We start from the raw sequence: 24,198 nt of genomic DNA, 5'->3' as shown, positions 1-24,198 counted from the left end.
AGGATGAATAAGGTGAAGAAGAAAAGGAAAGAAGTAGAGGATGAATAAGGCGAAGAAAAGGAAAGAAGTAGAGGATGAATAAGGCGAAGAAAAGGAAAGAAGTAGAGGATGAATAAGGTGAAGAAGAAAAGGAAAGAAGTAGAGGATGAATAAGGTGAAGAAGAAAAGGAAAGAAGTAGAGGATGAATAAGGTGAAGTAGAGGATGAATAAGGTGAAGAAGAAAAGGAAAGAAGTAGAGGATGAATAAGGTGAAGAAAAGGAAAGAAGTAGAGGATGAATAAGGCGAAGAAAAGGAAAGAAGTAGAGGATGAATAAGGTGAAGAAAAGGAAAGAAGTAGAGGATGAATAAGGTGAAGAAGAAAAGGAAAGAAGTAGAGGATGAATAAGGTGAAGAAAAGGAAAGAAGTAGAGGATGAATAAGGTGAAGAAGAAAAGGAAAGAAGTAGAGGATGAATAAGGCGAAGAAAAGGAAAGAAGTAGAGGATGAATAAGGTGAAGAAGAAAAGGAAAGAAGTAGAGGATGAATAAGGTGAAGAAAAGGAAAGAAGTAGAGGATGAATAAGGTGAAGAAAAGGAAAGAAGTAGAGGATGAATAAGGTGAAGAAAAGGAAAGAAGTAGAGGATGAATAAGGTGAAGAAAAGGAAAGAAGTAGAGGATGAATAAGGTGAAGAAAAGGAAAGAAGTAGAGGATGAATAAGGTGAAGAAAAGGAAAGAAGTAGAGGATGAATAAGGCGAAGAAAAGGAAAGAAGTAGAGGATGAATAAGGCGAAGAAAAGGAAAGAAGTAGAGGATGAATAAGGCGAAGAAAAGGAAAGAAGTAGAGGATGAATAAGGTGAAGAAAAGGAAAGAAGTAGAGGATGAATAAGGTGAAGAAGAAAAGGAAAGAAGTAGAGGATGAATAAGGTGAAGAAAAGGAAAGAAGTAGAGGATGAATAAGGTGAAGAAGAAAAGGAAAGAAGTAGAGGATGAATAAGGCGAAGAAAAGGAAAGAAGTAGAGGATGAATAAGGTGAAGAAGAAAAGGAAAGAAGTAGAGGATGAATAAGGTGAAGAAGAAAAGGAAAGAAGTAGAGGATGAATAAGGCGAAGAAAAGGAAAGAAGTAGAGGATGAATAAGGTGAAGAAGAAAAGGAAAGAAGTAGAGGATGAATAAGGTGAAGAAGAAAAGGAAAGAAGTAGAGGATGAATAAGGTGAAGAAAAGGAAAGAAGTAGAGGATGAATAAGGTGAAGAAGAAAAGGAAAGAAGTAGAGGATGAATAAGGTGAAGAAAAGGAAAGAAGTAGAGGATGAATAAGGCGAAGAAAAGGAAAGAAGTAGAGGATGAATAAGGTGAAGAAGAAAAGGAAAGAAGTAGAGGATGAATAAGGTGAAGAAGAAAAGGAAAGAAGTAGAGGATGAATAAGGTGAAGAAGAAAAGGAAAGAAGTAGAGGATGAATAAGGTGAAGAAAAGGAAAGAAGTAGAGGATGAATAAGGTGAAGAAAAGGAAAGAAGTAGAGGATGAATAAGGCGAAGAAAAGGAAAGAAGTAGAGGATGAATAAGGCGAAGAAAAGGAAAGAAGTAGAGGATGAATAAGGTGAAGAAAAGGAAAGAAGTAGAGGATGAATAAGGCGAAGAAAAGGAAAGAAGTAGAGGATGAATAAGGCGAAGAAAAGGAAAGAAGTAGAGGATGAATAAGGCGAAGAAAAGGAAAGAAGTAGAGGATGAATAAGGCGAAGAAAAGTAAAGAAGTAGAGGATGAATAAGGTGAAGAAAAGGAAAGAAGTAGAGGATGAATAAGGTGAAGAAGAAAAGGAAAGAAGTAGAGGATGAATAAGGTGAAGAAGAAAAGGAAAGAAGTAGAGGATGAATAAGGCGAAGAAAAGGAAAGAAGTAGAGGATGAATAAGGTGAAGAAGAAAAGGAAAGAAGTAGAGGATGAATAAGGTGAAGAAAAGGAAAGAAGTAGAGGATGAATAAGGTGAAGAAAAGGAAAGAAGTAGAGGATGAATAAGGCGAAGAAAAGGAAAGAAGTAGAGGATGAATAAGGCGAAGAAAAGGAAAGAAGTAGAGGATGAATAAGGCGAAGAAAAGGAAAGAAGTAGAGGATGAATAAGGTGAAGAAAAGGAAAGAAGTAGAGGATGAATAAGGTGAAGAAGAAAAGGAAAGAAGTAGAGGATGAATAAGGCGAAGAAAAGGAAAGAAGTAGAGGATGAATAAGGTGAAGAAGAAAAGGAAAGAAGTAGAGGATGAATAAGGCGAAGAAAAGGAAAGAAGTAGAGGATGAATAAGGTGAAGAAAAGGAAAGAAGTAGAGGATGAATAAGGTGAAGAAAAGGAAAGAAGTAGAGGATGAATAAGGTGAAGAAGAAAAGGAAAGAAGTAGAGGATGAATAAGGTGAAGTAGAGGATGAATAAGGTGAAGAAAAGGAAAGAAGTAGAGGATGAATAAGGTGAAGAAAAGGAAAGAAGTAGAGGATGAATAAGGTGAAGAAGAAAAGGAAAGAAGTAGAGGATGAATAAGGCGAAGAAAAGGAAAGAAGTAGAGGATGAATAAGGTGAAGAAGAAAAGGAAAGAAGTAGAGGATGAATAAGGTGAAGAAAAGGAAAGAAGTAGAGGATGAATAAGGCGAAGAAAAGGAAAGAAGTAGAGGATGAATAAGGTGAAGAAGAAAAGGAAAGAAGTAGAGGATGAATAAGGTGAAGAAAAGGAAAGAAGTAGAGGATGAATAAGGTGAAGAAAAGGAAAGAAGTAGAGGATGAATAAGGTGAAGAAAAGGAAAGAAGTAGAGGATGAATAAGGTGAAGAAAAGGAAAGAAGTAGAGGATGAATAAGGCGAAGAAAAGGAAAGAAGTAGAGGATGAATAAGGAGGAGAAGAAAAGGAAAGAAGTAGAGGATGAATAAGGCGAAGAAAGGAGGAGAAGAACGCACCTGTTGACCTGCACAGCGTCTCTCAGGACTTTCTCAGACAGACTGAAGCGCTGCAGCTGGTGCAGAATCAGACCCTGAAAAAGATGAAAAAACCTTAATTCAACAGCAGATTTAAACCCTGAAATATCACCGAACACCTTTAAAAACATCCCAGCTAAAGAAACTAAGTGTAAAAAAATACAATTAAACGTGAAAACTGGAGCTCACGGTGGTGGAAACATTCCGGATTATGGAAAAGTTCCTCTGAAATGTGGAAGAAAATCCATTAAATGTCTTAAACTGATAGTATTTTAACCTGCTTTAATCTGTAAACTCGACTTAACGGCCTCTGGAGGAGCTGGAGGAGGAATCTGGGGGATGGATTTAAACTTTTAACCAAACATATAAATACAAAATGTTCTGAGCGGCTTGTGCTGTGATTCTCTGCTCCGTTCCCATCAGTTACATCACACTTAGCACATCAAGTCTCATGCATTCGTCTTCCATCTGTTATTTTTTAGCACGATATAAGGCAACACTTTGTATTTGGACAGCACTACAAGATGGCAAACTTCCTCTATGGTGAGTAGTAGGTGATTTCTGACAGTTAGTGTGAGTTTATTTATTTATTTAAACATATATTTATTAGTTTTTCATGTTAATATAACAACATCCAACAATTCAAACAGCCAAAACATATGGCAGAAAAAAATAAAATAATTAAATGATTAAAAATAAAAGTAATTAGACAGCAAATTACTGTGCAATGAATATGAAATAATGAAAATAATAAAAAATAAATAAGTAAATAAAAACATAAATAATAATAATAAAATAATAATAAAAAAGTATTCAAAATGTAAGTTACAGCTTGCACTCCCAACAACCAATTAAATATTTTTCATTATCTCATTCTCCTTCCCTGAACAGTTCCAGAAATATCCTTCAAATATCATAAAATTCAGAAGCCCTCTTTCTAACAATATATATAGTGATTTATCATTTAAAAAGAAGATTCTCGCTCAATGTAACCCTGAAAACGTTCTTTAGTTTTGTGGGACCACTGGTTCTGTACGCCTGCGAGTAAATGCACGACTCAGAATGAACCCGAGCCGATAAATAAAAGAGGAACCCCGTTTCCTCTGGTCTTACCAGTCTCTGCATGGTCTTGACATGGGTCGGGTTGATGGACAGGGCCTCCTCATACCAGCGTTTGGCCTCGTCTATGTTGCCCTTCAGCTCGGCTATCTGCCCCCTCATGTACAAAACGTTGTGAGACGTTGGGAAGAGGTTGGCGGCCTCCTGCGTGCACGCCGTAGCCTCGGCGGGTTTCGACATGCCGATGTACACCTCAGCTGTCCGAGAAAAGGCCCAGGCAGAGAGGGAAGGTCCCAAACCGTGAGAGGAGACAGGAAAAAATGCACATAAAGTGGCTTTTTGTTTCAGTAAAATGTGCAAATTTCAGCAGATTTAACCATCAGTTCGTTCGTCAAACACCCAATAAATTTAAGCTCATATTATCACAGATGCAGATGTTTGCTAATGAGTATTAATGAGATAAAAACTGCAATCTAACCATATTCAGACCCTTTAAAACGAGCAACACGTGAGACGGCAGCAAGAAAAACGAGCAGAATGTGAATTTTAGAAAGTGTAACATTTTCTAAAATGGCATCGGGTGAGAATCCTTCTCCAACTTAAAGGACCATTTCGGTCGTTTACAACATCCAGCTGTATTGCCCAATCTACCCATGATTTAGCCATAGCAAAGACGCCAAAAAAATGTCATCCGACCCTGACAGTGTTGCTTGCACGGAGCTTTCGGACTGACAACATAGCCATGGGGGCATCGATTTATATTGTGTTTTAAACGCTATTTTTATACCTCTCCTACAGCTCCAAACAACATAACACTTACGTGGTAGTGAGTAGAGGGTCCCTAAAGCCAAACCGAAGTGTCCCGAGGTCTTCATGTGGTCGCATAGAGAGTCCAGAATGAATTTAATCAAGCCAGTACCTGCTCTCAATCGGAGCCTCTTCCGTCAACAGGAGGCTATCTCACGCGAGACATCACGTCACGTGACATTTCAAAATTCCAACCTGTTAGTAAGCTAGGCTTTGCTGTTGCATACAACTTCATTTCACTTTCGAAAGAAATACTGGACTATGTTTGTAAAAAGAACGGCAACGAAATTGTGACTTTCCAGAGCGAGTTACTCCACACTCGGTAATCAACTACGGACTCACGTGATGTCTCGCGTGAGATAGCCTCCTGTTGACGGAAGAGGCTCTGATTGAGAGCAGGTACTGGCTTGATTAAATTCATTCTGGACTCTCTATGCGACCACATGAAGACCTCGGGACACTTCGGTTTGGCTTTAGGGACCCTCTACTCACTACCACGTAAGTGTTATGTTGTTTGGAGCTGTAGGAGAGGTATAAAAATAGCGTTTAAAACACAATATAAATCCATGCCCCCATGGCTATGTTGTCAGTCCGAAATCTCCGTGCAAGCAACACTGTCAGGGTCGGATGACATTTTTTTGCATCTTTGCTATGGCTAAATCATGGGTAGATTGGGCAATACAGCTGGATGTTGTAAACGACCGAAATGGTCCTTTAAGGCCGTCTTAAGCCTTAATCGAGTCGTTTTTTTTTGTGATGGAAGACAGAATGAGGCGAGCGGAGCATGAGACGGGCAGGAAATGAGCTGAACTCACTGCCCGCCCTCTAATTGGATGATTACATTAGCTGTGTCGCCAGGCTGGAAATGACCACCTGTGACAGGAAGCAGCTGGGGAGATAAACAGGAGAACAAACTGCCTCTGTCCGTGTGTGTGTGTGTGTGCTGTCTGCATCTGTTTATGCAAACTCATCGGTCTGTTTACGCTCTGGTCTGCAAACGTCGGCTGTTGATGCAGAAAGAAGACTCAGGGCTCCAGTGAACTCGGAGAGAAATCTAATATCTAATGCACATCTAATCAAAGTGCTCTTAGAAACGGTCCCGAAAGCCGATGCCAACACACTTAATTCGACCTCATGTCGGTTTGTTTTATGAAGCCCGAGCCGGTTAAATAAAAGAAAGATGGTGGACTGCTGTGTTCATTTAATTACTAATAGGAAACCACGTTGTTTCCACCCGTGGAACTCCTGCTTTTTCAGCAGTTAATGTTGACAGCGATGCTCCCGGCAGGCCAGAACTTGTTTTAAATTCTATTTTTGAACACTTTATTTCACTAAAACGGTCAACGAGGCCACAAATTTTTAAACTCAAATTTTTAAGGTTTGTTGTCCAATGTTAAAGGGACATTATGTAATTTCTTCCCCCATCTAGTGGTGCAATTTTATTTTGCAAAGTCGAATGAATTTGCTCTCTAGCGCCTTCTTGAACTACGGCAGGCGGTATGTGTCAAGCCATGCGCGTCGAGAGACCTGGTCATTCGGGGCTTCAGCCCCGAATCTCTCTGGACTGACATAAAGAAAAATATGTATAATAATAATAAGAAGAAGAACGAAGAAGAAGAAAAAGAAGGAGAGCTCCGTCACGGGACCACACTTTGAGCGGTAATAGACTACCGCGGCGCTGCTGTCATCATGCAACTTTGTAACCAGCTCAGACCTCCTGCGGCTCCGTTTCAGCTGCGGGGCGCCTGTGGCATGGTGTCCTGCCGAGAGATCGCGGCGCCGGTCCTCCCGAGCGGGTCGTCGGGCTGGGTCCTGGTGGGCCTGGGGTGCCGCTGGAGGCGGCCGTCATCCAGACGGAACTCATGGAGGACCGGCGCCGCGATCTCTCGGCCCAGCTGCGGAGCGCCTGCAGCCGGCGTCCCGCCGAGAGATCACGGCACCGATCCTCCCGTGGCGGCCGCTTCCAGCGGTGTTTCGGGCTCGCCGGGACCCAGTTTGGTGGCCTGCTCGGGAGGATCGGTGCCGTGATCTCTCGGCGGGACGCCGGCTGCAGGCGCCGGTCCTCCCAAGCGGGTCGTCGGGCTGGGTCCTGGTGGGCCTGGGGTGCCGCTGGAGGCGGCCGTCATCCAGACGCAACTCCTGGAGAAGGCGATGAAATTATCCGAGCTGAATGCACCACCGGATGATGTCACTGACCCAGACACGACGGCGTGTGCGTTTCAGACGAATCTCGGACTGCCACAGCAGGTACAAGGACGCGATCAGCCATGGATAGCCCCTTGAGCTATTCACTCGTTTTTTACTCGCGCGAAAGAGGCGTTTGAGGCGATGGAATTTAATTTACACCTGCGGCAACAATCGCGCGATGAAGGCGGTGCGAATATTCGCATCGCGTTTGGTGTGAACGCACCGTTAGGCTAACAAAGACACAATGTCAGCATTTGGATATATGGATCTCGGCATTTTATCAAAACATGAATGCCAACATTCACAGCTCGGCATTCAACATGTTAAGCAGCTGGTCATGAACTGTGTTAAATTTTCATTTTAACACCCCCTTTTTTTAAAAAAAATCCCGGGGGAAAAACCCCCTGACCCCGTTAAAAATTATTTTCATGTCTGGGCTACAGCCCCAAATGTTTGCTCAAGCTACAGACGCCCCTGTGTCAAGCTATAGCTTCAGACTCAAGGTCCATACAAACAAAAAGACATCAAGACACACAGTAATAAGGATTACATAACACACATACAATAACACTATAAATACAGATGACAGATAACATGTCAGATAACATAAGTTGACATAGCCTTTGGTGTGCAAACAATGCAATTAGTCATATTCCGGGAGTTACCGGAAGTGACGTTGACGCAGCGTTAGCGTTAGCCGCAGTGTGTAGTTGCCATCTGGATGTTCTTTTAAATAAACTCCCGGTAAACTTACAAACTTTCTAATGCCTCGTTTTGTGAGTTAAGAGCCTATGTGTACTACGGCAGAAGTTTGGTAACAATCAATGCATTATTAGTGGGATAATTTACGAGATAGAATCTATTTACCATTAGCACCGGTAGCGGACGTGACGTCAAAATGACTTCATTTCCGCTTCCAGGCCTGGCGTTGGGGATACGTCCCCTACCCGGGGACCATATATTAAATAGATTTTTGGAACAGGGAGATGGAATAGGGGCTTGCTCCGTCCACTCCACGCATCGACCTGGTATTGCAGTATCTCCAGGAACGGTGCACTAACAAAAACAAAAAATTTTTTTTTAAAAAGGCCTGGCGTTGGGGAAAATGCGATTCGAAGTGCTTTATGTCCCTCTCGGCACTTCGTCGTTTTTCATAGACCGGAAGGACATGGCAGCCTCCATAGAGCTTGCCCGCTCTATGTAGATACAGACAAGTTATTCTTCACTCAGGAGGATAAGTGAGATTTTTGACAGAGATAATTTTACACCAATGAGGACTAATTTATGAATGAATATGTTGATTTGAGCTAATAAATGACTTAATTTATTACATAGTGTCCCTTTAAGAGGTTTGATGGGAAACTTTGCTTTAAAAGTGCTAAAATAAAACAACATTTGCGAGGTGTAAATGCATGCAAACAAACCTGCGTGCAGCCAGATCTGAGCCAGGGTCATCCAGGGGTGAAGGGGTCCGTGTTTGGGGGCGCTGCTCTGCAGTGAGGAGGCTACCTCCGACAGAGCCTGCTCCACCCGACTGGCCGCTATGGACGTGGCGTGCACCGAACCTGGAAGCAAAGAGCCGCACTGTAACCGCGTGCAATCCCCTGGATTCACTGACCGGACACGGCTGCAGTGTTAGATGGACACGTTTCAACCAAAGGCAGCAGCAGAGCTCAGCAGGAAGAAGCTCCAGAGCCCACATCACTCCACACTCTGCAGCACAGCGTCATCGCACTGGATGAAGTTAAAATAAACACTCGTGCAGAAACAGCAACACTCTGCTGGTTAGTAATGAAAAGAAGCGTTACCTCTGCTTATTTGAATTAAATCTGGTTATTACAGGTCTGCAAAAATGGGACAATCTGTGAAAGCAACACGTGACGTGATGACGCTCTGACATTTTTCAGAGTCGGTTACAAACGATTCGGCGACCTCTGAAGTTTCTGCTGATGAATAATCAAACTAAACAAAGAGGAATTCATCTGCTTTGATTTGTTTCACAGTCAGAGGGAGAAGAGGACTTAAATACTGAAGCTCAGGGTGTGTGCGAGGTCGCTGCTGATAAGTGGATTTCAGGAAATGACTAAAGGATGTGTCATTAGTCCGCACGACAAACGCTTCTGAGGCTAAAAATCCTGTTTTGAAAGGTTGTTTTGGGAGGAGTGATGTTCAATATGCCGTTCAAAGACTCAAACTGATTAAACTCTCTAAACACTCTTTTTTTTCTTTACATTTCATGTGGTAATTTAACGCTTCTTTCCGAAGCACAACTTCCTTCTCATGCACTGTTATGTCTACATCTTTTGAAAGAAATGAAAGAAAAACAAGTTAAGTCAGCAGCAAACGTAATAAAAAATAAAGGTTTATCTATCTAAGATCAAATCTAAAACTTATTACTTTATTTGATTGTTTCTAAACGATAACTTTTCATGATTTTTCTCACTTCTTCTTACTTTCCTGCTTTGGTTCCTTTAATGGTTTAATAACCATGTTTCTGTTTGGAGCTGAATGTTTGCAGCTCGGTTTATTTCACCTTGTAGATTTTGTACCTTTACACACTAAAAAGTCATTTTTAACCATATTATTGATAATACTATCAAGGACCTGAGATCTGAGAGTATGAAGGGAAGCAGTTATTTTGTCATTTATATTAAAAAAAATGTGCAAAAGCGAGAGGAAAAAAGTGCAGAATTGCTTTCACTTGTGCCATTTTGAGCCTGTAATAGACACTTCAACCCATCAAATGTGTAATAAAACCTCATGGGGGGGGCATTTTGCTTTAAATGCAGAAAAATAAGTGACTTATACACACTTTAGGAGGGTGATAAGGAAGCTCCTGCAGTTACTTATGCCTAAAACTCCACATAACACATGCGCAGAAGCTGCTCGCTGAATTAAAGGAATGCACTGACTTACAGGGGAAAAAATGTAATCATCCTAAGCTGTTCGGTTTCCTCCGAGTGTATCGAGTGTCTTTTCTTTGCTGAATATATGTATGGTTATAAGTGTCATTTACTGAAACCAACTACATCTTGATAACAGATGTGCAGAGCTGATAATGCTTCTCTTAAGTAAGGTCATCTCTAATGACAGATTTCTCCTGTAAAAGCAGCTCTTTCCCTTATCTTCACTGTGTCTTATCATCACTCTTTTGTAGCAAATTAAGTATTAGTGGCATGCGTCATACTCGTAGTACTTTTACTATCTGGAAAAGTTACACACGACCGCCACAGATAAAGTTTAAACTGGATAAACAACCTTTTTTATGCTGTAAAACAATCTGAAAAACTTCCAACAAAGCCTAAAGTTGAGAGGTTTCCCTTTAAGTCACCATATTCCTTTATATAATAAAATCACCAACATGATGAAAGTGTATTCTCCTGGAAACTGCACGCAGACATCATGTTAAAGCAGAAAATATATGCAGACACTTGTGTTTTTAAACATATATCTGAACCTCACCAGGACGGAAAAAGATGATCGGATGGAGGTTAGATGGCTACTTACAAACAGAAAACATGGAGGAAAAACCAAGAGTGTTAGCGTCCTGAAGGCCACCTTAAAAAAAAATGGAGGGGTGGGGAAAAACAGAAAGACGGTTGTTAATGACGGAAAGAGGAAGAAACAGAGAAGAAACACCCCAATTCTTTCAGGGAAGAAAAGAGCATCGATTCCCAAGAAGTGCAACACACCAGCTTCCTTATCAATGTTCGTATTTGTTCCCATAAATGGTTTCCAAGCATCATATTTACCGGTAATATCTGCCGTAAACTTTAATCAACTTAAAGCCTGAGAGAAGCTCATATTTCTCTGCTAACCAAATACTTAACTTTGAATCTCAGCACTTTTTTTCATTGACCACAACGTCACTGAACATTTCATCACGAGCAGACAAACCGACTGATTCAATTGTTTGAAATGACAAAACCTCACTGGAAAAGAAAGATGGGAAGTAGTGAGGAAAACAGAAGACACACAGACATGGAAATATGAAAAATAAAGACACCCAGCAGGATCTTTGCATCAGAGTGTTGTGTGTAAATCCAAGCTGTGGCTGAGAGTAACCGTGGCGATGAGGCCAAAAACGTACGGTTCAGTTGGACCGAACAAAAGGAGGAGCAACTGACTGCATTACGATGACGTTTCATAAGCACTTTAATACGGAGCTGTGGCTAAAAGCTGCTTATCGATCAACTTTGTTGTTGTTAAGAATTTCCACCAGGTGCATGATGGGAAATAATCTCTCGTTTTGCATATAGGGAGATGTAGAGTCAATCAAAGCTGCCGTGGTTTATTAGTAATTCAAACTCCTTGATCATTCAGGACGCACGCTAATCTCAATCTGTGTTGCGATACCTGCACTTTTAAGCTTTTGTTTTGTTAATCAGATGCTAACGAAGACGCCAACTCTTTGTTTTGAAATAAATCCGAAGGTTTAAAAATGTCACAAAACTAATATTTAAAGAGTAATTCTGCTCTTTAAATACGAGAGGATCTCTATGCCTTTGTTCCTGTGGCGCTACAACGTCAAAACAGATAAAAGACCTGCTGGTTTTCAGCTGCTCAGCGTGAGTTCAGTAATGCTCCGCTGCCTCCTTAGTCACCGAATCTGAGTCTTTGGGATGAGGTAAAACATACGATTCACATTATTATCAGTTATAAATGATCGTTCAGGTACGTTTATCAACATTTTGTGGAAACAAAGGTCAGCTAAAAGGTAGCAAACACCCAGTAAATGGACCCTTATGAAGTGTACAGGCATGAATTAATAGCTAACAGCTAACACTAGCATAAACATGATTATGACTGAACGCAGCAACAGTCAGAAGTCACGAGCTGCTACTACTGTTTTTGTTTTAGGTTTAAATTAATACGCTGCTCTAGTTAGCACAAGAGCATTACTGAACATGCAAACCCTTTTGTTTTAGGTCACTCTCCACAACATGCTACAGGCAGAGTGCACGTGGAGGCAGATTACAGGTGGAGGAGAGCTGACGCAGAACGGCGTGGTTGCAAAAGGAGTGCGTCCTGGTCTTGGTGGGCGGAGGAGGAGGAGGAGGAAGGAAGGATGGGTTTTTAACTGGAGGGAGAAGAGGAGGAGGAGACTGAAAGCTGAAGAAAGGGGACGAAGGGGAGGACAGTGGGGAGGAGAGGGTGGAAATGGTGGATGGGGAGATGGGGGAGACTGGTTCGAAACCAGAGAGGGAGGAAGAGGAACCTGAGACTAAAACAGAGGAAATGAAACAGAAATGAATTAAAATAAAACACCTTTTTTTCCTGTAACTGATGTGTTAAAGAAGAGAAAAAGAAAGTACACCCTCTTTCATTTCAAGAGATTACATATCAGGTTTAAATAAAACCTCAGATGAACAACATATTACACCGTGTCATCATTTATTTAATGAAAACTAAGTGAACCCCTGATCCAGCAGCTTGTAGAAGCGGCTTCAGCAGCAGTGAGTTGAAGTAATGGTTTCCTGTGTGACGTTATCAGTCCCTCTCATGCTTATAGAGGAATTTAGTCCCACTCTTCTCTCCAGCGTTGCTTCAGCTCATTGAGGTTTGCAGCTCTGGTTTCTGCAGCTCTCTGAAGGTCCCACCACAGCATCTCAGTCAGGCTGAGGTCTGGACTGGACCATTGCAACACCTTGATTCTCCTCTTCTTCACACATTCTGCTGTAGATCTGCTGCTGTGTTTGGGATCTTTGTCCTGTTGATGAGCCAGTTTCAGCCCAGCTTTAGCTGCCGGACAGACGGATTCTTTCCATTTGCCAACAGAAGTGTGTTTACCTTCAGTACATTCATAATCAGTGCAGTAACTACCACTGCCTCCCAGGGGACACGCTTGTAAATACAACAACGTGAAGGGACGACGTTACACTGCATCCTACAGGCTCAGCTGGACCACAGTTTCTGATAAACAGAATTCCTTAGATAATTTGACTAGTTTATTATCTTTGACCTGTTTTTTGCAGTTTCTCTGAGCTTTGCAGTCTGACCTTGGGCTGACCTTGCTGGGACATCCTGGGAAGATTGACAGCTGTCCTGAATGTTTTCCACCTGTGAATAATCTTTCTCTCTGTAGAATGATGGACTCCAAATAGTTTGGAAATGGCCTTATAAGCCTTCCCAGACAATTGCTTCTTTAAGATCATTGCTGATGTCTTTCCTCCTTGGCATTGTGTTAAAGGTGGGGTATGAGATCTTGGAAAAACAGTTCCTGCAAGCTATATTTTTGAAAATACACAACCTTGCCTGTCCCTTCAGCCCAGCCCTCGAAACCACGCCTTCAAAACACATGAACGCGCATGCTGTCGGTCGAGGTGTTCGGATGTTCCCGAGATCGAGAACGAAACTAGACGAGACCTCACGAGTGCTCGCGACACAAGATGAGGCGAGAGTGCTCACGTCTATTACTAGCTAACAACAAAGAAAAAATAAAATAAAAACTCACGAGTCTGTGAACGCGCAGGGGGGAGGGGTGAGGAGGGCTGACGGTTGAATCCAATAGAAGTAACTCTCATCAGTACTTCTATTGGTCGGACTTTTCCTCTGGCTACACCCTCTACACTGGACTAAAAGATTTCGTTTTTTTTCCAAACATTCTATTTTAGTGGGTGCAATGGGGTCGTGAGGAGGTTTTCAGACAATATGATAAAAAAAATGCTCCAGAAAACATCACAGACCCCACCTGAGATGTAGCTCTTGGGTTTTTGGCCTTGGGGTGACCTTGCTGGGACGTCCACTCCTGGGAAGATTGACAGCTGTCCTGAATGTTTTCCACTTGTGAATAATCTTTCTCTCTGTAGAATGATGGACTCCACATAGTTTGGAAATGGCTTTATAACCCTTCCCAGATTGATGGGCAGCAACAATTGCTTCTCTAAGATCATTGCTGATGTCTTTCCTCCTTGGCGTTGTGTTAACACACAGCTGAATGCTGCAGACCAGCAAACCAACTAAACTTCTGCTTTTATAGAAGTGCTCACACTGACTGATGATTAGTTATCAGTGCATTGATCAGCAGCTCCTGGCTGCTTAATTCCTATGGAAGCAGTAAGGGTTCACTTATTTTGGCTTAGTTTTTTTTTTTAATCAAATATACAATGACATGATATGTCACATATTTTTGTTCACTAATTTTAAGACTAATTTTAAGACCTGGTAAGGACAGGACAGTTATGTAAATCCTTAGAGCCGACAGAGGGTGTACTTTGTTGTGAAGGGTGCAGGAGGCAGCCTGTGTGTAAATGTGTGTGTGCTTACCGGTCTCAGGGTCACTGAAGTCCGGCAGAGTCATAGCGTTGAGCTGTCGTCTGTCTGCGACGGCTCTGTCCAGCAGGCTGCTGCCGCGCCCTGAATCACTGCACACACGGACGGATCAAACATTCCTTTTGTGTTGTGTGGTTCAACGCATCCAATTATCGTTAAAATGTTAGAAAGCTTGTTTTCTCTCATTTTCTTTCATGTCCAGATTTCGTTTGGCATCAATTTTGTTTGTATTTATTTTGTATTTATCTAGTTTATTATTATTATTATTATTATTTATTTTATTTTTTTTAATAATATAGTAATACTGATGTGTATGATTATATTTATATATATATACATATTTTTTTTTATTTGTTAATTTTTGTTTTGTATACATTCGTTCCTTTTACTATTTAATTTTGTGTGTGTGTAATGTTGTATAATTCACTTGAAGTCACTTGTCAAGGACTGAATTTATATTGTATAATAATATAATGTGGATTATTGTTTGGTCATTGTTATTGTTTGAAAAATAAAAAAAGTTTAAATCATAAAAAATAAAAAAAAAGCTTGTTTTCTGTTGAGAGGTGCTGTAGTATTTCAGTATTTTGAGAGCATGGATCACTGTATTTGCTTTTCGGGAGGGTGTGCATACACTTGAGGGTGTACCTGGGGTTTGTAAGATTGTAAAAGCTCTTCCAGATCTGCAGCATGTGTTTACAGGTGAGAAGAGCTTCCTCTGGTCCTCTACACATCGCCTCCAGCTTCACCTTTGTGTACAGCAGACTACAAAACACACAAACCACCGTAAACGCACGAAAACAAACACTGAACACTGCGTGGGCCTGACTTTAGATGCCTCAGAAGCAGAAGTTGGGCTCACTTGAAGTTTTCGGGGTACTCAGACAGGGCCATCTCTATGATATTGAGACCATCGTGGTAGTGTTTCTGTGCGGAGAGAAGCAGGGCCAGCAGGTGGAGGGAGTGCACGTCATCCCCTTGAAGCTGTAGCGCCTGTCGAACATAACCTAGCGCCTCGGGGATCTACATACAAGCACATACACACACTACAGGTTGTACTAGAGTTGGGATAAAATGCACCATTTCAAATACAGGAACTCCTCCATGTTCTGACTTTCATCGACTGGATTTTATGTCCCAAACAAGGTTTTTATCTTATTTCTGTGTGTTGTGTTACCTGTCTGGAAACAGCAAGCTGCAGCGCCAAGTAGAAGGCAGCGAGATGGTCAGTGGGAGAAAGACTCTGAGATCTACAGAGGAGAAGAGGTTGTGTTCAGACATGCGGAATAAAAGATAGATAACACTGGATGAAACTTTAAAGATCCCCGTGGGGAAATAAGGCCAGTGCAGCAGAAAATTGTGCCGTAGTAGAAAAAGCCAAAGAAACTAAACAGAAATCAAAGCAGCGGACATATAAATCATTGGACACATTTATCAACCACATTATTAAGATAAAACAATATGTCCAGACCTTTGGAAGGCTCCCAGAGCTTTCCTCTGGTAGTCCTCTTGTGTGCTCCGCAATGACGCTGAAGAGAGGCAGAGAAACCATCAGATATGAGAAAAATGCTCTGGAAACAGAAATAGCTGCATGGTTTGCTGAGTGACCCTGCCTTCGTGCTGCCTTTTGTAAGATATACAAGGCCAAAAAAGGTTGCAAACAACTGGTTTAATCTTTAAAAATGTGTCTATTTTTAAGATTTTCTGCACCATCGATGTGTAAATCCTTCATCTGAAAAGTAAATAGTATCTAAAGCTGTCAAATAAATGTGTTTTCAATGAAGGCTCCACAAAATGTAAGTATTTAAGCAGAGCACATGGATCTAAAATCAATGTTCAGGCACACAGCTGGACTAAATGCTAAAGTTAATTCTTTGTAAATTCCTGAAAGTAAGAAACAAACAGATGTGCTGTGCAGACTCACCGTCAGTGGCTTTGAGGCTGTAAACGAGCCCGATGGCCAAATAGCCTTTGGCTCTGAACTCAGCTGCTTTCTCTCCCATTTCAATCACCATCTTTCCAAAGTTCTCTCCTTCATCCAGCTGAATTGTGGGAGCAGAGACGTGTAAAATGACAAAGTTGTTGCGGCAGCCCAATAACATATCAAGGACAAAGGCTGACACACTTAATCAGCCCGAATTTATGAGCGCGGTTTGGTCCTCACCCAGTGCAGAGGTCCAATACACAGTTTGACAGCCAGCAGTGGGATGGTGGGGTCATCGGGCTTCAGGCGGATACACTCCTTTAGGACCTTAACAGCACGAGCCGATTTCCCAGCTGCCATTAGAGACAAGGCGAGCTGGTACCACAAGTGGAACTCCTCAAAGGCAAACTTCATGGCTCTTTCCAAACACTGGAGACAGCAGGGAGAGGACACTGATTTATTTGGGAAAAAAAAAAAAACCTAAAGTGAGCTACAATTACATGTGGGTGTCCTGCTTCTCCCAAAGCCCACAGAGGGACTCTTCACCTCTGACAACATCTCGTACTGCCCCCTCCTGCCCAGAGCGATAGTCAGCAGGTCGTACACCACAGAGGCAGACTGCAGGCTGATGATCCGGTCGTCATTGTGTTCAGGGATCCTGCTCAGGACAGCGTCACGGTTGGCCTGAAACACACAAACAAGCAGTGATACACGGATAAAAAACAGGGTGCTTGCTCTTTTTCCAAATTAAAATTCCAGACTTTTTTAAAACTGATACTTTTTTTCCCTCCAAGACCTTAACTTTATGTACTTGTAACTTGTGTGCCTACTGCCTACTTCATTGGTTGAGATTGTACCAACTGTGTTTATTAGAAATGTTCATTTTTATAGGCTAGTATTCAATGAACAAATGCATTATTCACAGTAAATTGTGCTTTTACTGATGAAAACGTTTCAAAACATGAAAATCACAAGTACATGAATTTCACATCAAACAAGTGTCACAAAAACTATCTATAAAAAAAACAAATGTATGTAGAATTCAGTCTCTTCACTCACATCTCATCCCATTAGGCTGATACAGCACGTGACCAGTTAGTAAAATTATAGTTTTATAGCCTACCTTCCTATTTCTCATTTCACAATGCCTTTCAGCATACTGTAACATTCTACCATACATTTATTTTCCATACTTTATTAAGACTTTCACACAAAATTCAAGACTTTTCAAGGTCTGGAAAACAGTACTTCAAAATTCCATACTTATTAAGACTTTCAAGACTTGCGCAAGCACCCTGAAAAACGGCTTTAACATGTACAGTTCTGCGGGGTGTTCGTCTTACCATGGACTCACTGATGAGCAGCAGCAGCAAAGCTTCCTCTGTGTTCTCCTGAGGGCAAAACAGACTGAGAAATACAGGAGAACGGTGAGTTTGGACAAGGACGAGGGGGCGTAGAAAAGTGATCAGATGTAGAAAAACTGCACTGGCAGCTGATTTTATTTTAGAGCCACACTTGTATTTTCAGTTTAGCACCAACAGACGCCCTTGTGGTCACTTACTTCTCTCCTGAGTACACCCGCGGACGTCGACTCAGGCTGTAGTTCTTGCTGAGAGTGTGTCCTTGCCGCGTGGGATCGTCCAGCGGTGACGCTGTGGGTGGGTCTTCCAGAGGTGACCAGTAACTCTGTTCGCACATTCCTCTTAGCAAGATCTCTGCAAGCTGTCTGGCGATGGTCTAGACACAAAAACACACAACTGACAAAGATATTCTGACACAAACACAGCAGCGGTCGGTTTACTCGGAGGTTATTCTAATCTGGATCCTTCTAAAACACCTTTTTCTTGCACCATATTTGGCATCTCTATGAGGAGAAATAAACTGCCTTTGTTACATTTTCTCCCAGCCAACATAAAAGGCTGAGTGGAGCAGTGTTGGTATTATTTATGGAGGCAGGCAGAGGTTTAAATGTCCAGTAAATGCTCTTAAGAAACCTCTGAGAGTCACACTACAGCAGCAGAATCTAAGACCAAAATAAAACCTCATTTTGAGCCCCTCAGCTGGTCGTAGGGCTTTCCAGCCAAACAAATGTTGACTCAGGTCTTGTGCCACTCCTTTTGGGAGCCCTTTTTAGACAAAGACTGTCCTTTATTAGGTTGAGAGAGCTCAAAAAGGCCACATGTACTCACACAAACTGCCACCATATGAACTGAGAAGCCTGGATTACAACATACAGAAATAAAGAGCACAGCTTCTTTTGCTGGTAAGAACTCTGCCATGTTACCTCATGTTTACATGTCAATCTTACGTTTATCTTTTAGGAATTGTTCTAAATTTTGGGAAACTTACTAATTCAGTTTCATTATCTGTAATCAGAGCAGAAAAATTCCAAACCGATTCCTCACCATGCGAAGGTTCTGGGTGGTTCTGTTCTCCACAGCCCGAAGAATCTCTCGAAACCTGCCCACGCCATGTGTCAGGTTGCTATGGCAGAGGAGAAAGGCAACAGATAAACATGGTTTCCATCCGTGTGTCAATGAGAGCGTGAAAGCACACGTGAAGATGATGTCCGTGTCCATCAGGACTCTGACAGGTCAACACGACACTGCAGAACTCCGCTTACTTTTATAACTCTCAGTGTTACAAAGTGCTACAATGTTAGACCGTTTTATACCTTAATGTGAAGAAAAAACTGCCAAGTAAACAGCATTTTCTAACCAAATAAGGCCTGAATAAGGTCAGGCTGAGGGGAAGCAACAATAAAATTAAGCCACAGGAAGTATTAGTCGCATTATGTTGCAACGTAAACACCTCCTACTGGAGTTTTCGCAGCATTATGCGACACCCATGGATGTTGCCAACTGCTTGAATGTCAATGCACCGGTGCTGCATTCAATACCAACTAGGAATTTAGGAATTCCAGACTAAAACTTGAGACAGAATAAAGAGACAATGTTTTTTTAGCTTTCATCTCCCCTTTCATGACGGATAATCAGGCTGTTGAACTTGAGCAGCAGTACAAAGATCTTACGACTGTAACCTACGAATAATTGTGGTTCGATGCCCCCCCCCAGAACACAAAAGACGACAGGGTGAGCAGCTGGAACATCGTTACGAGACCTCAATGACTTCTTTAAGGTCAGGTCTTTGAATAAAAGCCTGATCTATCTTGGCTGACAAAGCAAGCCCTCGGGTGGGAGTTTGTGTTGCTTCCATCAGGGTGCAGATATATTCCGCCACAATGCAGAATAAATGGACTCCAAAAGTAATTTAGTCCTGTATGTGTTGGGGATTATAAAGATACCTTAAAACGTGGATGAGCTCACACATTTCGGTGGTATAGAGGGATCTGATATAAGCAGGGATCACTCATTGGACCGTCATATTAATGTCTTAAAACTGCCAGTCAGAGCATTGCTGTGCATGTAAATGTAATCAGTGAAAGGCTGTAAGAACATAAACAAATTCATGTTTCTTTAGGTCTGAATTATTACATTCAAAGTAATGTCAGAATTCCACATGGATGAAACTACAAATGTGCAGTGTTTACTCTCTTTCTAGTTTCTGATGCTGCAGTACAACCGCATTAAAAAGAGATTTTGCTTCAAAGACATTTCTGCTCTTTGCGCCACCAGAGTGGGAACAACTCCGAGTTTAACTGCATTTATTACGCAACCGTGTTCACGCTTTGTCAAACCACCACTGCAAAGTGGGCAGAAAATGCCCACAAAGGGCTTCTAAATGACTTCTGTTCAGGCAACTCTTTAAAAAAAAAAAAATGTTAAGAAAGTTTAAACCACCCGTTTCTACCTCTTACCCATTCTTGAAGTGGATGACGTGGGCTCTCTGCAGGCCCGTCTCCAGGAAGTAGCCCAGCTCCTGGTCCTGGGCTGCCGGTCCAGGCTTTGGGCTGCGGTTCTGAATCCCTGCTGATAACGCCTACAGAAACACAGATGGAGAGAAAGTAATAAGGACAAATCAAAGAAAGTTTTGATTTGTTTCCAACACAGATCAGGTAGATTTATTTCTATACATGATGGAACCAAATGACCATGATTCTGTCTTCTGAGGTTAGTATAACTTGTGAATTTTGGTAATCTTGGGCTTTCTTGGCCTGAATGTTAGTTATTTTCACTGGATAAGAGTGTATGAAGTGTATTTAAAGATCATAATTTAGGGGCGTTGATCTGAAACAATTCACTGAATATTTGATCAGTGAATCAAGAGGAAGTTGATCCATTAAAAAATTTACTTTTTATATTATTTTGACAAGAGATTGGTTGTTTAAGTCTTTTTTCCATACATAAGCTCTAAATATTTACTTTTTCCTGTGTCTTGGGAAGAGTTTTGTACTGTTTATTGGACAAAATATGAAATTCAAAGAATAAAAATAACTTCTAGTTTTATTAATATACACAAATACAACTTGAACTTCCGTTATTTCTCACGTTTCTGTCGCTCCAGCCTTAAAACCTCTCTTCTGTTTACCATCTTATTTCTATTTTTTATTGTTGTTTTTAGGGAATACTTCTATCGTTGTGTTTTATTGCAGATTATCCCGTCTGTATGCCCACTCAGATTCAATTCAGCTTTATCTACAGAGTTCCAAATAACAACAAATGTGATCTCAAAGCTCTTGAGAGGCAGAATCCAATTTAAGATAATTGTAATTCAATAAAAATGAGATTAATTAAAATCCAAATTAGTTCAATCTTTAATTCCAATTCAATAAAGCTGCCTAACTTGATATAAACCAACAGATTATATCTTCTCTTCTCTTATAACTTCGCTTTGATAGAGCACGCACGAGGCTGCAGTTGCTTTCTAAGTAAAGAAGAAACTTGTTTGTCGTTTGGCAAGTAGCACTCAGCAGAATATTCATCACACTCCCACAACTTTGGCAGAACACTTCAGAGTTCAGATCACTCACAAGATATCTGCAGAGAAACTGTGAAACAAATGTACCAGTTTTACACCCTCGAGCACACGCACCTTCTCGGCTTCCTGCAGGTAAAGCAAAGCGATGTCTCCGGACTTTTCGTAGCAGGTGATGATTTCCTGCTCGCGCTCTGTTGTGCTCCTATTGGACGACGGCGAGCCAGTGTTCTTGTTGGACAGGGACGGAGAGGCAGCTGGGACCTTCTCTAGACACAAACCTTGGAGGGAGGACAGCGATCAGGGTGACAGGAAAACAAATTGGATGAGACACAGGCCGCGAGTCATCAGTTTTTGGACTCTGGGATGATCATCCTTTCTTAACTGTGAATGTTTTTCATCTCTCACAATGTACTCAGTTAATTAAAGAAACAAATAAATCACAGAAATAACGTTGTTCTGCCCCCATGTGGACAGAAGTAGCACTGCAGAGATTAGCACAGACGGGATTGAAGCAAGTTAAGAAGGTCGTGAGACACAAATGACGCTTGAGGGTGTCTGTGTGTGTACCTTTGGTGGCATAAGCCTCTGCTATCATGGACAGCCTGTACACAGGAGCTCCCACCAGCTGCATGTCATCCAGGTTCACCCTGCTGTAGTGACCTGGAAAAATTAGCAATTATCATTGCAGTTATGGGGAAGCTCGTTGACTCATTAAAGGAGAATTCCGGCTATTTTACAAACATATCCCATCTGTTGGAGACCCAGGAAAGTTGGCCAAAGGGAAAAACGTGAGAAATGTTCATGCCCGCTGCGCAAAGTTGTCCAATTGCGCTGATTTCCATGAAAGCGGGCTCTATCGGGCAAGCATTTAACCTTTTCTGAGACTCTTAACGTGTATCAAAATACTTTTTACCGAATTGGCCGTGGTGTCAGTAGCAATACAATTCAACCCAGGGGCTAACCATACCATTAGCTAGCACAGACATGATACATTTTGAGATGTCAAAAACAGCGCACCTACCTCTCTCAGCTTCCGTGTTCAGAGGTAAAGTCTGCCGGTTGCGGACGGGAAGGCAATGAAAACTCAAGGCCAAATACCTCCTCATTATCAGCAAAATTTCTCGCGTTTTTCCCTTTGGCCAACTTTCCTGGGTCTCCAACAGATGGGATATGTTTGTAAAATAGCCGGAATTCTCCTTTAAGTGTTTCGTACACATAGCATAAAAAGCAAACGGAGTGAGAGTTACCTAAAGCATCTCTGTATTCTCCCTCCACATAACAGAGTTTGGCCATCAACACGCTGGCTTCCTGGAGGTAATCAGCCTGGAGGAAAGTTGGATTTGAAGCTTCAGACTTTTGTACGGACCACACAATGAATGAATCATCTCTTGCTCCTGAGTTACCTTGAGGTTTCCTCTGTCCAGAGCAGCAGTTAGATGCTTCCTGACCTCCACCAGTTTGGGACGTGGGCCTCTGGGACTCGCACCCTGCTTGATGGGATTCTCCTTCAAGTATGACTGGAGCTTGCATTCCCCCTGCAACAGCTCCCCCAAGTCATCTAGGCACAAAAATACACAACAGCTTAAGAGGAATCATAAACTGTGTCTATTGGTCCTCAGTCGAGAGACGTTTTCACCACCTGAGGTGAGTAAAAGTGAATCTCACACCTCGTTCCTTTATATATTGTTTGGAAAACAGGGCCTGAAAGTCAGTTTTTGAGGCTTGGGCCAACAGCAGATGGATCAGCTGAAGCTCCAGATGCATCTCTCAGCTCCTGTGTCAGGTCTTTGCTGGATGTTTTCCTCTTTCTTAAGGACATCACTTTCAGATCCTGTTCATCTGCTGGAGATAGTTCTTTAGGCCTGACACTTCTTCTTTTGTCCTCCACTTGTCCAGTTTCCTCAAATGTTTTAAGGACACGCTGCACACGATGCTGTGATATGCCAAGTTTTCAGCTAACAACTCTTTGGGAATCACCTTGTTGCTGCAGAAATCCTGTTTTCTGTCTGTCAGACTGTGTTATCTTTGCTGTTTTTCATAGAGGAAACTAAAGAAATGGGATCAAATGATGTGTCTCTGTGACAGGCTGCTGGGAACAAAGTGCCTAAAGATCCAATTTAAAATGGATTCTTTGCTAAGTTGTCTGTTATGTGTGGACACAACACTGGTTCCTCCCTTGAGTTAGGAGCCTTTTTTTTCTGAATGATCCATAGGTCAGAGTTAAGTGGCTTAATAAACACATTAATTCCTCTGAAAATGTTCAGGAACAAGAACTGGACTGAAAATGAGTGAAAAAGCAGCAAATGTCCAAAGAAAAACTTTGATTAGAAGATTTAAAGATTACAATAAAGTCTGTCTGCTTGGAAACAAATATAAAGAAATGAGTAGTGGAGCAGAATGTTTACACAGTTTTGTATATATGTATATTTATCAGTTCTAGATAAAATAACAAACTAGAAATAGTTACAGATCACTAAATATCGGTCAAAGGTAAATCTGAGATCAAATAACCAAAGCAAAGCCAATCATAATGTAAATATGTCCCTTTAAGAGTCACACTGCTAAGATTTTAAGAAGTAAATCTACAGAGAAAGACCGCTGTGCTTGCACACATACCAGCCAGAATTATGCACCAGTTTCTCCACCATGTGAGTGTGTGTTTAGATAATAAAAGGCTAAAATGACCTGAAATCCTGTTCCTGAACATACCACAGATTCCTGTTAGAGCTGATAAAGGTCAAATGACTTATTCTAAATGATTATTTTAATCTATAAAATGATCAAATTGATTTGAAATATTTTTAATAAAAGAGATGGGAAAATATAGTACAAATACCAAGTATTTGGATGATTTACTTTCTCCTTTGGCCTTTGCACTCCAGCAGATTTTATGTGAAAAACTAACCTTTAATTTATGAAAGTTCACACCAGTGCTGACAACACAATATAAAAGTTTCAGCTCTTTTAAGATACCGATCCCAAGGTTTAGGTGATCAAAAGTAAATGTAATGATGGTATTTTTTGGGTTGTTGACAAAGACACATTTACACATATATACTGCGTAATGATGCACAGTAATCAACTGTATTGCTTTCACCATGCAAATGGCTTTCATTCAATACACTTTAACTATCATTA

General features: G+C 41.4%; 1 protein-coding gene and 1 pseudogene across 4 annotated transcripts in view; one reads left to right on the top strand and one right to left on the bottom strand.

Moving 5' to 3' along the window:
- The window catches only part of ttc7b (tetratricopeptide repeat domain 7B), a 30,369-nt gene that overhangs the window by 5,202 nt on the left and 969 nt on the right, over positions 1–24,198 (bottom strand). The window contains exons 2-22 of one of the 4 annotated variants that reach the window (XM_075488088.1): positions 22,464–22,618; positions 22,308–22,383; positions 21,628–21,720; positions 21,175–21,338; positions 20,000–20,121; positions 18,588–18,666; positions 17,744–17,919; positions 17,526–17,589; positions 16,729–16,866; positions 16,423–16,611; positions 16,183–16,300; positions 15,730–15,787; positions 15,436–15,508; positions 15,121–15,281; positions 14,907–15,023; positions 14,253–14,350; positions 11,965–12,210; positions 10,494–10,544; positions 8,411–8,551; positions 4,047–4,249; positions 2,916–2,989 (exon numbers count right to left, since the gene is read on the bottom strand). In XM_075488088.1, the coding sequence (XP_075344203.1) occupies positions 2,916–2,989; positions 4,047–4,249; positions 8,411–8,551; positions 10,494–10,544; positions 11,965–12,210; positions 14,253–14,350; positions 14,907–15,023; positions 15,121–15,281; positions 15,436–15,508; positions 15,730–15,787; positions 16,183–16,300; positions 16,423–16,611; positions 16,729–16,866; positions 17,526–17,589; positions 17,744–17,919; positions 18,588–18,666; positions 20,000–20,121; positions 21,175–21,338; positions 21,628–21,720; positions 22,308–22,383; positions 22,464–22,618 (2,596 nt within the window). The remainder of the gene's footprint in view (positions 1–2,915; positions 2,990–4,046; positions 4,250–8,410; positions 8,552–10,493; positions 10,545–11,964; positions 12,211–14,252; positions 14,351–14,906; positions 15,024–15,120; positions 15,282–15,435; positions 15,509–15,729; positions 15,788–16,182; positions 16,301–16,422; positions 16,612–16,728; positions 16,867–17,525; positions 17,590–17,743; positions 17,920–18,587; positions 18,667–19,999; positions 20,122–21,174; positions 21,339–21,627; positions 21,721–22,307; positions 22,384–22,463; positions 22,619–24,198) is intronic. The other 3 variants (XM_075488089.1, XM_075488090.1, XM_075488091.1) reach the window with 3 other exon arrangements.
- LOC142366957 (U2 spliceosomal RNA) lies at positions 7,896–8,048 on the top strand (annotated as a pseudogene).

The sequence above is a fragment of the Odontesthes bonariensis genome, chromosome 17, assembly GCF_027942865.1.
Source record: "Odontesthes bonariensis isolate fOdoBon6 chromosome 17, fOdoBon6.hap1, whole genome shotgun sequence".
In the NCBI taxonomy this organism is placed as follows: Eukaryota; Metazoa; Chordata; class Actinopteri; order Atheriniformes; family Atherinopsidae; genus Odontesthes; species Odontesthes bonariensis.
Note: the sequence above shows the minus strand (reverse complement) of the source record. Positions and strands in the feature narration are given on the sequence as shown.